The sequence below is a fragment of the Mobula hypostoma genome, chromosome 2, assembly GCF_963921235.1.
Source record: "Mobula hypostoma chromosome 2, sMobHyp1.1, whole genome shotgun sequence".
NCBI lineage: Eukaryota > Metazoa > Chordata > Chondrichthyes > Myliobatiformes > Myliobatidae > Mobula > Mobula hypostoma.
In genome coordinates this window covers 110,238,680-110,252,431 of record NC_086098.1, presented here as the reverse complement: position 1 = coordinate 110,252,431, position 13,752 = coordinate 110,238,680, and the positions used below count along the sequence as shown (strand labels likewise).

The window sequence follows — 13,752 nt, the reverse complement described above, 5'->3', positions numbered from 1 at the left end:
TCTTAACAGGACATGCCATTTTTGTCACTTGGTATTTTGGCTAGTTGCATATTCAGAGAACCATCCCTCAATGTAACAAAAGAGGTATATCCATCCCTCAATGTTTTAACAAAAGAGGTATATGCCTTGAGTTTGTGCTTAGAAGCTCTCAAACCTTCAAAGAGATTCTGCTGGCTAGGATGTGCTATGATTGTAAATATGTATGTAATCCTACATAGTTATACTTCTGAATTCCAAATGTTACAGTAGGCAATTACAACTATTGAAACCATGAAGGATCTCAGCCTGAAACATTGACTATTTATTCATTTCCATAGATGCTGCCCGACCAGCTAATTTCCTCCATTATTGTGTGTGATGCTCTGGATTTCCAGCATCTGCAGACTCTCCTGCTTACAGTTTATCAATTGTTGTCTTTGTGCACAAACTATAAAACAATGGGTTAGAAGAGATCTGCTACATCGAATAAAGATCTTTTATATCTCCCAGCTAAAGCTTCAATCTGCTTCAGTTAAATCACGAAAGGTTCCACTGCATTTTCAGTATTCCAGATTTGCTTGGGTGGTGTTTTTCATATTTTTGAGTATGAGTGAAGTCAGTCCCTATCAACAAAAACACATGACAAGGGGAAAAAACAAGGGGAAAAGATACCAATGAAACCAATTGAATTTAATATTCATACTGCTAAGACAGAGGCAAACACTTAGTCATAAAGGACTCATAATATTAAAAGTTTTTATTTAATAAAATGCATTACTTTGCCCTGAAATAATTGTCAATGACATCCTTGGCTTGTGAGTCCTTGCCATAATCCTGAAAATAAGAGAAACATTTGTTAATGTGTGTACTCGAATTTACTAAGACATCATTTGATATTTGAAGTTCAATGCACTAAACTATGTAATAAAGCTGATAGGCCAGTGTGTGCACTAAATTCAACTCAAATTGCAAATGACATTAAAAATTATGTATACAGCAAAGATTTCCTGAGGCAAGAGCATGAAATTAATCACAGGGAAGCTTGACATAGCAATAGCAGGAGGATTTGTTTCTGATAAGGGTGAAGCAGTGCCTTTCATTAGGACACAGCAAGACCCAAGTATGTTGATGAACAGACACACCTCACGCGACGAGTCCTGATCCCTGAAAGTGACAGCATAGGCAGATAGATGGGACATGTGCCTTCATCAGCCAAAGCACAGAATACAAGAGCAGGGATATTGTATTACAAATAAAACATTGGTTAGGCCACACCTGGACTATTGTGGGCAGTTCTAGTTAGCACATTATCAAGAATGTGATTAAGCTGGAGGGAGTACAGTGGAAATTCACAAGGATGTTCCCCAGACTATTGAACCATCTGGTTAATCTTCAGAGGAAACTGAAAGGTAACCTGATTAAAGTATATTACAAGTAGATTCTAACAAATATTTCTCTCTTGTTGGGAATGTAAAGCACATATCACCAGACTAAAGGACAGCCTCTATCCTATTATAGAACATTTGAACAGATATACTGTATGATAAAGGCAAACTGGACCCCAATCTCATCATGGCCCTTACATCTTCACCGGATTCTCTAACACTACATACAGTCATCCCTCGGTATCTGCGGTGGATTGGTTCCAGGACCCCCCCGCGGATACCAAAATCTGTGGATGCTCAAGTCCCTTATATAAAATGGCGTAGTATTTGCATATACCTACGCACATCCTCCCGTATACTTTAAGTCATCTCTAGATTGCTCATAATACCTAATAAATGTAAATACTATGTAAATAATTGTTATACTGTATTGTTTAGGGAGTTAGTTACAAAATACACATGGACTAAGATGTTAACTGTCCTGTGCTATCACCAGTGGGATCATCAGTTGATCTGCCACCTGTCTTCAGGAGTTTCAGCCCGCTTATGATCAAGACTCCCTCGAGGTGGTGGGCCAGCAGTGCTAAAGCACCACCTCCCACTGGTGAACTGTATTGTTTAGGGAATAATTACTAGAAAAAAAAGTCTGTACATGTTCAGTACAGATGCAACCATCGCGATCCGCGGTTGATATTTTCAACCTATGCAGAACCTGCAGATACGGAGGGCTGACTGTATTCTTCATTCTGTTACTGTTTTCCCTTGTACTATCTTGATGTATTGTACACCATACGAGATAGCACCAGAGCGTGGGCGACTCAAGGCCAACTGCTTTCTGCCAATTTAAAACAAGAGCACATAGATTTAACATAAGCATAGATATCTTTACATTGGAGAACCTAAACAAGCATTTGAATTGCCAAAGCATAGAGGCTACCAGACAAATGCAGGAAAATGCATAAACCCGTGCAGGTCCAAAGGCTCGATTCTGTGCTAATACAATAACTTTATTCTAATATTTAATAATTTATAAAGCACAATTAACCTAAACCGTTCCATTAAACCAGCCTGCAACTTCCAGGAACAAGAACCAGCATTCCCCTGCACCAAGCTCATTTGGCCAAATGTAATCCCTCCTCAGATCAGCCTGTATTATTTGCACCAAATTACAGAAGAAACCAGTTTTATAAGGTGATTTGTCATCAACTACTATAGCCCTACCATCAAGGTATGTGGATGGGAGGGGTATGGAGGGCTGTGGTCTTGGTGTAGGTCAATGGGGCTAGGCAGTTTAAATGGTTTGACATGGATTAAATCGAGCAAAGGACCTGTTTCTGAGATGTACTTTTCTTTGACTCCATAGTTGATAAATTTAACTCACCTTGACAACAACACAGCTGCAACCCACTACCTTGCGAGGTTTCCCTTCTCGGTCTATTTTGCACAGGCCTACCCACTCTCCAAGTTTCTTGTTGTCATCAACCTAATTTAGAAAAATACAATTAGTTACAAGAGGCAAAAAAGATTCATCAAGATATATCAAAACTAGTACTGTATCTCAGACATTTCGGGTAACAATTCAGGCAATTTTCTTCAATTGATTCAGTTGAGGGAGCCAAATGGTCATCATAGATACAGTATTGCCCTTCTGTCCTACACTGAACAATGGTAATATTATGAAATCCCAAGTCAAATATTTCTGTGCATCCCAATTATACCTCTCTGGAAAGACACTGAAATATTATCCAAAACTGCACGGGTTCTGCCTCCAAGGTTTGATGTGCCTAAACTGAAGTGGTCTTAATACAGTCTCTAGTAACTTGCTTGTTAATTTTTAAAAACTGAAATCAAACATCAAGATCTTTCAGTGATGCGATCAGTGACTGCTAAATCACAGAAAATCACAAGAACCATTTAAGTCAGGAGTTCCTGACCTGGGGTCCAGACCCCTCAGTTAATGGTAGGGGTCCATGGAATAAAAAAGTTTGGGAACCTCAGCTTTAAGTCATTGTTTTTGTCTATTTGGACTTCAAAGGCCTTTGACAAGGTCCCACGTTGTAGAGATCTGGAAGGTTGGGTATGGGAGAGTTGGTCAGCCAAAATTAGCTCAGAAGTAGGAAGCAGAGGGTACTAGTTGAATGCTAGAGCAGAGGCCAATGACAAGTGTTATTTAGGAGTCTATGGTGGAATCGATTATTCATTTATCTATACAAATAATTTGGATATGAATACGCATAGCTTAATTGGCAAGCTTACAGATATAAAATTATGAACGGTTGAAGGCTGATCTTGATCAGTTAGGGAAGTGATCCAAGGAAATGGATTTAAATTCAGTTGAGTACAGGTTAGTGGATTTCAGTCAACAATAAGGCACTAAGAAGTGTAGTGGAACAGAAGGACCTAGGAGTACATGTGCATAGTTCACTGACAGCAGCATCATATGTAAACAGTGTGATGGAAAAAAGCAAACAGCATGCTGACCTTCATCAGTCAGAATATTGAGAATAGGAGTTGGAACATTATGCTGTAGCTGTAGAAGTAATCAGTGAGGACACACTGGAGTATTATGTAGTTTTTAAAGGCAGCTTTACTTCTATAATCAGAAGCTGGGCTAGCATTGTGGCTTGTATCTGCATTGTGCAGAGTAATGCAGATGACCCCCGCATCACAGGGGATCTGTATTCCTACAACAGTCCAGAGCACTGCCTTCCATAAAGCACAGTACACATGTATCAAGAAATGACTGCAAAAAAATTGTTCATTTCCCCCCAAATTTCATGAGAGCAAATTTTAAAATTCCATATCCTAGATCTGAAGGCTGTGATTTGCATATTTTCAAAGGCCAGATTCCCATCACTGATTGCTATAACATGAGGATCTCCTGTGTAAGCATACAAGAATATACACTCAGTGGCACTTTAGTTAATGTAAATATCTAATCAGCAATCATCCGGCAAAAACTCAATGCACAAAAACAGACATACATGGTCAAGAGGTTCAGTTGTTCACACCAAACACCAGAATGAGGAAATGTGATAATGCAGTATCTCAAACTGCTGATCTGGGATTTTAATATACAATAGTCTCTAGTGTTTGCAGAGAATGTGTGAAGAACAAAAATACTTCCAGACAGTGGTAGTCCTGTGGCACCTTGTTAATGAGAGGTCAGGGAATGGCCAAACTGGTTCAAGCTGATATGGTGGCAAAGTAACTCAAATAACCATGTTTTAACAGTAAACAGTGGTGTACAGAGTGCATCTCAGACCACAAACTCAGTATTTTGTATTAGGTGTGAGTAATCATGAAAAATTAATAAAGCCTTACAAGTGCCAGATCTCTTTACAAAACAGCTACGGGCAATAGGGAATGCAAAGCCACATTTTACTTTCAGATGGCTATGATTAGTTTATCAGGACTCTCATCTATAATCTTTCCAATGCCTCATTCTATGATTACAGGAAGAGAACTATAGCAAATGGATTGAAAATTAAAAGTAGCTAATAAGTAAACATTGATCTGTGGCTTTATTCAATCCATTCTATGGTGCTCACCTTGATCAGGTTGATCTGATGTTCAGCACAGAGTGCCTCTACCAACTTAACATATTGTGCCTCATCACAGTTGCTTGCCAGGACACACAAATGTGCTTGCCGTCTGTGGAAAAAAAAAACACAAAACTATCACACTAATACTACTATTTCAAGTCATGGAGCTGAAGGGGGATAGGTAATGTAGTTCAATGGTATAATAAAGGCTCCAAGAATAAGCAGGCAAAATCTCAGCCGTTGAGTGGGTCGCCAGTCGTGGGCTAACTATTGGAAGTCCACTGCCTAAGGGATAGCCAACACGGATTTGTGTGTGGCAAGTCATATTATAGTCTTTCTAGACTATCAGTAAGATTGATGAAAGGAAGATGTGGACCTCAGCGAGGCCTTTGACAAAAGGTTAAGTCACCCTAGTGGGAGCAATAACGATTGGTTTTCTCTGATTTGAGGTGTAACTAGGGTATCACAGGGATCAATGCTGGGCCACTACTATAAGTTAGTTGACAATGTGGTAAGCTAACTCAGCAAACTTACAGATTGAGGGCATAGAGAACAATGAGATAGAACATAAGAATATAAGAAATAAGAGCAGGAGTAGGCCATCCAGCCCATCGAGCTGCACCACCATTCAATAAGATCATGGCTGATCCGTCCGTAAACTCAGCTCCATCTACCTGCCTTTTCCCCGTTACCTTTAATTCCCTTACTATGTAAAAACCTATCTAACTGTATCTTAAATATATTTAGTGAGGAAACCTCAACTGCTTCCCTGGGCAAAGAATTCCACAGATTCACAACTCTCTGGGAAAAACAGTTTCTCCTCATCTCCGTACTAAATCTTCTCCCCTGAATCTTGAGGCAATGCCCCCTAGTTCTAGTCTCACCTACCAATGGAAACAACTTTCCTACTTCTATCTTATCTATCCCTTTCAAAATTTTATGTTTCTATAAGATCCCCTCTCATTCTTCTGAACTCCAGAGAGTATAGTCCCAGGCGACTCAATCTCTCCTCATAAGTTAACCCAGCGGTTCTCAACCACTGGGCCATGAGGAAACAGTATGAGTCAACTGCACCTTTCCTCATTCCCTGTCATGCCCACTGTTGAACTTGAACACAGGGTTGCCAACTGTCTCATATTTGCTGGAACATCCCGTATATTGGGCTAAATTGGTTTGTCCCATAAGGGACCACCCTTGTCCAATACTTCCCCCGCTAAGGTAGAGCGTTCCCATGAAAACTTTCGTGCCAAAACGGCATGAAGCGAAGAAGCAATTACCATTAACTTATATGGGAAAAATTTTTCAGCGTTTCCAGACCCAAAAAATAACCTAACAAATCATACCAAATAACACATAAGACCAAAAATAAGTAACACTAACATATAGTAAAAGCAGGAATGATACGATAAATACACAGCCTATATAAAGTAGAAATAATCTATGTACAGTATAGTCGGGAAGATGAAGGCAAAACCAATTTGTGGGGGAAAAAAATCGGCACGTACACGCATGCACACACAGATGCATGGGCAAGGCTTCATGGTCATGGTAGTCTTTCCTGGGGTAAAGTGTCCCAGGATTTGACTGCTACTTTTGTCCCTTATTTGGGAGTGAGAAAGTTGGCAACCCTAACTGTAAAAGACATGTTGAGGTGAGTTTAAGCCTACTTGAACACCCCCCCCCCCAAAGTCAGCCGGTCCGTGGTGCAAAAAAAGGTTGGGGACCCCTGGGTTAACCCCTTCATCCCTGGAATTAACCTGGTGAACCTCCTCTGCACTGCCTCCAAAGCCAGTACATCCTTCCTCAAGTATGGAGACCAGAACTGCACACCAGTATTCCAGGTGCGGCCTCACCAGTACTCTGTATAGTTGCAGGATGACCTCCCAGCGAGGAATTCAATCCCTCTAGCAATAGAGATAGGTCTAAAAAAAAGCTTGCAAAACCTGGACCATCTGAGAAGATAGGCTAAAAAATTGGCAGATGGAATTTAGTGCTGCAAGAGCGAGATATTGCACTTTGGGAGGACAAACCAAGTGAATGGCACAGCACTGAGATGTGCAGAAGACAAAGGGATCCGGGAATAGATAGATAATTCCTTGAAAATAGCATTACAGATTATGTCGTAGTCTTTTGGCCCATTGGCCTTCATGGGATATTATACTCAAGTTGAGTAAGACATCGGTAAGGTCAGATTTAGTGTACTGTGGGCAGTTCTGATCACCCACCTGCAAGATACACAAGCTGAAAAGAATGCACAGCAAATTTACACAGCTGCTGCCAGGACTGGCGGACCTGAGTTACAGGTTTAGGCTGGGCTGGCACAGTAGTGTAGCACTCACCAGGTGCTATTGCTGCACTACATTACCGACTGGGATTCGATTCCCACCACTGTTACAAAGCTTGTATTTTACCCAAGTGCATGGGTTTCCTCTGGGAGCTCAGTTTTCCTCCCAAATTCCAAAGACATACAGTTCAGTTTAACGAGCTGTGGGCATGCTATGTTGCTGCCAGAATCATGACAATACTTGCCCGCTGCTCAGCACAATCTTCATTGATTTGTTTTGATGCAAATTACACACTTCACTGTATGTTTCAATGTACACTCGGTAAGTAAAGCTAATCTTTTTTTTTATCCCAAGGTTGAATAAGATAACTTTATTCCTTGGAGCACCTGGAACGAAGGGAGATTTTATAGAGGTATACAAAATTATGAGCGGTATAGATAACATGAAGGCCTGCAGGGTTTCCCCCCCCAAAGTTAAGTGTGACTAGAACTAGAGATCTTAGGTTAGAGTGAAAAGAAAAATACAGAAGGGTAATGGCGTAGGGGACTTTCAAAATAAATTTGTTAACAAAGTACATAAACACCCGAGATCAATTTTTTGTAGGCATACTCAATAAATCTCATGACCATAATAGAATCAGTGAAAGATCACACCAACTGGGTGTTCAACAGTGTGCAAAAGACAATTTGTGCAAGTACAAATATCAAGAACTTGAAATAAAGTCCTTGAAATCACTGCATAGGTTGAGGGGAAATTTCAATGATGAAGTTTAGTGAAGTTATTCCCTTTGGTTCAAGACCCTGATGGTAGAAGGGTAATAACAGTTCGTGAAGTAGATGGCGTAGCCTAAGACCCTTGTACCTTCCTCCCGATGGCAGCAGCGAGAAGAGCATGACCCGATGATGACCTAATGATGTATGTTGCTTCCCTGTGGCAACACACGGTGCAGATGTGCTCAATGATGGGGAAAGCTTTACCTGTGATTGATTGGGCCACATCTATTACTTTTTTGTCGGATTTTCCGTTCATTGGCACTGGTGCTTCCATACCAGACTGTAATGCAGCCAGTGTACTCCTCACCAGATTTATAAAAGTTTTAAATCTCACGCTGCATCTTTGGAAACTCCTAAGCGGAGACGCACTTTCTTCATAACTGTACTACGTGCTGGTCCAGGACAAGTCCTGAAACAATAACACCAAGGAATTTGATGCTGCTGACCCTCTCCACATCTAATCACCCCAAGAGAATTGGCTTGTGCACCTCTGGTTTCCTCCTTCTGAAGTCAATAATCAACACCCTGATCTTGCTGGCATTAAGAGATTGCTGCCATGGCACCACTCAGCCAGATTTTCAACCTCCCTTTTATATGTTGATTTGTCACCTTTAACTCAACCTAAAACAGTGGTGTCCCAGATTTTCAATCTCCCTCCTATATGTTGATTCGTCACCATTGATTCGGCCCACGACAGTGGTGCCATCAGCAAACTTGAATATGGCATTGGAGTTGAACTTAGCCACACAGTCAGTAAGTGTAAGGTGAGTAGAGCAAGGATTTAAGGAAAACAACCCTGTGCTGATGGAGATTGTGGAGATGTTGCCAATACAAACTGACTGGAGTCTACAACTGAGGAAATTGAGGATCCAATTGCACAGGAGGTCTTGAAGCTTACTGATATGATAAGTTCCAAATGCCAACCTGCAATCAGTAATAAGCATCCTGGTGTATGCATCTTTGCTGTCCATGTGTTCCAGGGTTGAGTGAAGAGCCAATGGGATGGCATGTGCTGTGGATTAGTTGCGCAGGTAGGCAAATAGGAGCAGATCTAAATCACTTCTCAGGCAGAAGTTGATGTTTCATCACCAACTTCTCAAAACACTTCATCACTGTGCTACTGAATGATAGTAATTGAAGGAGGTTACCATGTTCTCCTTAGGCACCAGTATAATTGAAGCCTGCTTAAAGCAGGTGGGTGTCTCAGACTGCATGAACAAGAGGTTGAACATCTCTGGTAACACTCCAGTGAAATACTTCACTTAGCAGATGATACGAATATGGAACAAGGTGCAAGCAGATGGAAAATGCTGATCCAATTGTAACAGTTATGGAAAATTTAAATAGGTACACAAATAAGAGGTGTGGAGCATTATGGTCCAGTGCATGCAAATGGCCTAGGCAGAAAACCAGGCTGACAAGACCAAGTGAGCCAGAGCTCATCTAGTCTGTTTCTATGCTGTGGTGCTCCTTGACTATCAAGTACCATCCCAGCTTAAGTTTTGGCTGGATATTTCAATATCATCTTTATTGGGTATCACAAAGAATAATCTACAGGTCTGTTCATGATGTTCCTAAAGATTTTAAAAATCAAGCAATTTGATACCTGATGTGAATTACCCAAAAAGAAAGGCCATTTTGCCCGATGATAGGGGTCCCCAACCTTTTTTGCACCACTGACCAGTTTAATATTGACAATATTCTTGCGGACCAGCCAACGACAACGACGGGGGGGGGGGGGGTATTCAAGTCGGGTTGAACTCACCTCAACATGTCTTTTACAGTTAGGGTTGCCAACTTTTCCACTCCCAAATAAGGGACAAAGGTAGCAGTCAAATACGGGACACTTCGGTTTACCCCAGGAAAGACTACCATGATCATGAAGGCTTGCGCGGGCACCTGTGTGCGCATATGTGCCATGCGCATACGTACCGATTTTTTACCCACAAATCGGTTTTGGCTTAATCTTCCCAACTACATTGTACATACATTATTTTTACTTTATATAGGCTGTGTATTTATATCATTCCTGCTTTTACTATATGTTAGTGTTATTTTAGACTTTATGTGTTATTTGGTATGATTTGGTGGGGTTTTTTTGGGTCTGGGAACGATGAAATAATTTTTCCCATATAAATTAATGGTAATTGCTTCTTCGTTTTACGCCATTTCAGTACGAAAGGTTTCATAGGAACACTCTACCTTAGCAGGGGAAATACGGGACAAGGGCGGTCCCCTATGGGACAGATCAATTTAGCCCAATATACAGGATGTCCCAGCAAATATGGGACAGTTAGCAACTCCATGTTCAAGTTCAACAGTGTGTTACAGAGAATGAGGAAAGGTGCAGCTGACTCATATCGTTTCCTCGCAGCCCAGTGGTTGGGGACTGCTGCTATTCTAGCAAACCCTAGACTTTATTTTACAATGGATTACATTTTCTTCAGTGTTCATGCCACATTTCCTGCGTTTTGCCAATAAAGGTAATTCTGAAACTGACAACCATACTCACTTATCGAGCACTTTAGCGGCTTCCCGGAGACCACAGCACAAACCATCGTGGATGTATGCCGTTTTCAGCACCTCCTGAAGTGCAGTGTTGACATCCATGACTCCTCCTGCGGCTATGCTACGAAAATGGTGGATATGGTATGAAATATTGGTAACTATTTATCCACAGTAATACTGTCATTTAAGAAAACTAATATTAAGCCACAAAGTTGTCAGCAAATTTCTTTCACTCATTATTAAGAGTGAAGGGGTATCCGACATAAAAGATCATCACTTCAACCATGCAGCTTAGTTACACTGCCAAAACAGTCATGTCAATTTATTTAAACTAGACTAGCACTTCCACAATACATGTTGTCTACCTCTGAAGTAAAGACAGAATTAACTTTGGTATGTTGTATTCCAAATACAAATCCCAATACAAATAGTGAAAGAAATTATGCACAGAACTGAATTGAACCTCAAGAATAAGCTCACAACTGATAACATAAACCATGCCTAGCAGTCCCCATTCAGACATCTAGTGAGAGAAAATTTTAAATGCTAGAAAGTTGAACTAATGGAAAATAATGGGTGACAGTATGCAAGGCAGTGCTTTTGCAAGTAAGATTTAAAATCAATGAAGTGTCTTGAGCCTGAAATGTAAACTTTCTCCTTCCTAAGTACCTGGCTAATGCTATTTAGTTCGCCTCTTACCTCTCAAATTATCACTGCCCCCACCACACATATTTTTCCAGCCTGTCCTCTTGTCATGCCAACACTCTCCACTCCTCTGCAGCAGTAAACCACGCCAGCCTATCTACAAGGCCGTCCTCGGCACCTCCCCATCCCCATGTTCTAGGAAATGAACTCTACCAACTTTAATCACCAGAGATATATTCAGACATTTCCAAAAAAGTTAGAAAAATCTAAAACTGAAACAGTGAATCTGATAACACATACCAACAGATAAACCACCATTGTTCTTCCCAGTTACATTGCTCGACCACAACTGTGTCAATAATCGCCCCTTTGAAAGCAATACTCCCCTTCACTACTAACGACCTAACAAGCTTTCCCCTTTAGCCATCCCTGGTCATGGTCCCGGGATACCACTACCCGCCGGGGCAGGGGAACTCTCCTACTCCCCGACACTTCCCTACTCTTCCGCGTCCCGGGCCCTTCCCCTGGCTCACCGCCTGCCCGAGTACTCTCGGCTCCGACTCAGGCACCCACCATTCCTCGGCCATCCTGCGGCGTATTTTCCCAGAAAACTGCGGTTGGATGCCGAAATATAGCCAGAGGCTGAGGGCACTGGGGGCGACCGAGCGGGCGGCGGGCCAGGTGCGGCTGCGGGACGCGGGATGGCCGCGATGGCGCTTCGCTTCTCGGCCCTCACTCACCCGGAGCCCGCAGTACAATGGCGGCAGAGAGGGCGCGCGCTGGTGACGTCATCGCTTATATAGGCGCGCGCGCGTAGCCCCCTCCCCCGCTCCTACACGTCCTCTTTATAGACGTTCAAACAATTTGCCCGCCTGACTGGAAAATCTGCACTGCGAGGGAAGTTCAGCAGAGGCTGGAAATCTGAAATACAGTCAGAAAATGTTGCAAATGCTCGATGGGTCGGGCAGCACCGGTGTTGAATGAGAAACACATCGAAATTTACAACATTTAGCTACAGGCTAAATATTACAAGTGTACTGCAGTTTTGAGGCTTGCAAATATAGAACATTTCAATCATTGGATCTCGTTTTATCGCTCCACAGTTTATGGTTTCAATCAGGACAAAATTCAATACTCATCGGTACACACAAAATGGCTCTGTAAAGGGACTTCGGAGTCCTCGTGCAGGATTCCCTAAATGTTAACTTGCAACGCAATGTTAGGCGTTTATTTAGAGAGGACTAGAATATAAAAACAAGGATACAATGCTGGGGGTTTATATGGCATTGGTCAGACCGCACTTGGAGTATTGTAAGCAATTTTGGCGCCCCTTATCTAAGAAAGGATGTGCTGGTATTGGAGTGGGTCCGCAGGAGGCTCATGAGAAGAATCCTGGAAATGTCAGTGTTAACACAAGGATGGCTCTGGGCCTGTACTCACTGAAGTTTTGAAGAATGAGGAGAAACCTGTCTCATGGAAACCCATCAAATATTGAAAGGACTAAATAGAGAGCATGTTTCCTGTAGTGGGGAGGTCTAGGCCCAGAGAGCACAGACTCAAAATAGAAGGATGTCCCCTTAGAACGGAGATGAGGAGGACTTTCTCTTGCCAGTGGGTGACTGATGCATCTGTGGAATTCAATGCCACAGCTGGCCGTGGTGGTCAGGTCAATGGGTGTATTTAAGATCGAGATTGATAGGTTTTTAATTAGAAACAGTGTCAAAGATTACAGGGAGAAGGTAGGAGAATGGGGGTGAGATGGATAATTAATCAGACATGATGGAATGGTGGAGCAACTCAATTTGCAAAAATAACCTAATTCCGCTCCTATGTCTTCTGTCTAAAGTCCTGGAGGAACTCAGCAGGTCAGGCAGCATCTACGGAGAGGAATAGTGTCGACATTCCAGACTGAGACCCTTCATCGCCTCATAATCATCGGTCAGTGCAAGCTCGAGTGAAACCAGAAGTTCCAGTCACTGCTTCTCCCACAGAATGTGCCTTCCTGGTCCCATGATAAAGTCGTGAACATGAGCTTTTTTACAACTGTTTTTGCTTTAAAACCTAATGGTGCAAGTAAGTTTTTAATAATTGGGAGATAAATATTACTAAACAACCTCTCTTGTGCTGGAAAATGCTAAGAATTGGATCTGATTTCCTTTTTTACCACAATCAATTCCAGCTGCTACCATCCGGGAAACGTTACCGCAGCAGAAAAGCCAGGACCAACAGCTTCTTCCACCAGGCCATCAGACTGATTAATTCATGCTGATTTAAGGGTATTTCTATGTACATTGACTGTTCTATTTGTTATAAATTATTATGAATTACTAAGATTGCACATTTAGATGGAGATGTAATATAAAGATTTTTACTCATGTACGTGAAGGATGTAAGAAATAAAATCAATTCAGTTTTAAAAAGGTATGTGATCTTGCAAATCGTACTTATCTCCCATTTTAGACTTGTTTTGAGCTATTTCAGTTTTTCATTTACTCCTTTTGGTGCACCCCTACTTAGCTGCTACTTTGCTTCTTGTGCAAAGATTGAAACGTGAATCATATTCCAGTTTTTCAATATTCCATTGTTTTCCTTCGGAACTCTTCAAACTGATTGATCACGTTGCCTGTTACTT

The 13,752-nt window shown here is 41.7% G+C and overlaps 1 protein-coding gene and 2 non-coding genes across 6 annotated transcripts; all 3 read right to left on the bottom strand.

The window, feature by feature from the left end:
- Nucleotides 1-721: 721 nt before the first annotated feature.
- rps12 (ribosomal protein S12) lies at nt 722-11,964 on the bottom strand. Of its 4 annotated transcripts, none has more exons than XM_063040392.1 (5): nt 11,861-11,964; nt 10,480-10,596; nt 4,916-5,018; nt 2,746-2,847; nt 722-813 (listed from the first exon to the last, which is right to left on the bottom strand). In XM_063040392.1, exons 2-5 carry the CDS (start codon nt 10,575-10,577, stop codon nt 754-756), a joined length of 363 nt encoding a protein of 120 aa, XP_062896462.1. In that variant the 5' UTR covers nt 10,578-10,596; nt 11,861-11,964; the 3' UTR covers nt 722-753. The 4 variants fall into 4 exon arrangements, with proteins under 4 accessions (XP_062896462.1, XP_062896461.1, XP_062896463.1 ...); XM_063040391.1 differs by having other exon boundaries at nt 11,694-11,897; XM_063040393.1 differs by having other exon boundaries at nt 10,480-10,591; nt 11,694-11,897.
- On the bottom strand, nt 2,917-3,001 carry LOC134343122 (small nucleolar RNA SNORD100). Its single transcript, XR_010017167.1, has one exon. It is a non-coding gene; the product is annotated as a small nucleolar RNA SNORD100 (small nucleolar RNA).
- Nucleotides 10,687-10,758, bottom strand: LOC134343166 (small nucleolar RNA SNORD101). The gene has a single exon (XR_010017206.1). It is a non-coding gene; the product is annotated as a small nucleolar RNA SNORD101 (small nucleolar RNA).
- Nucleotides 11,965-13,752: the final 1,788 nt, after the last annotated feature.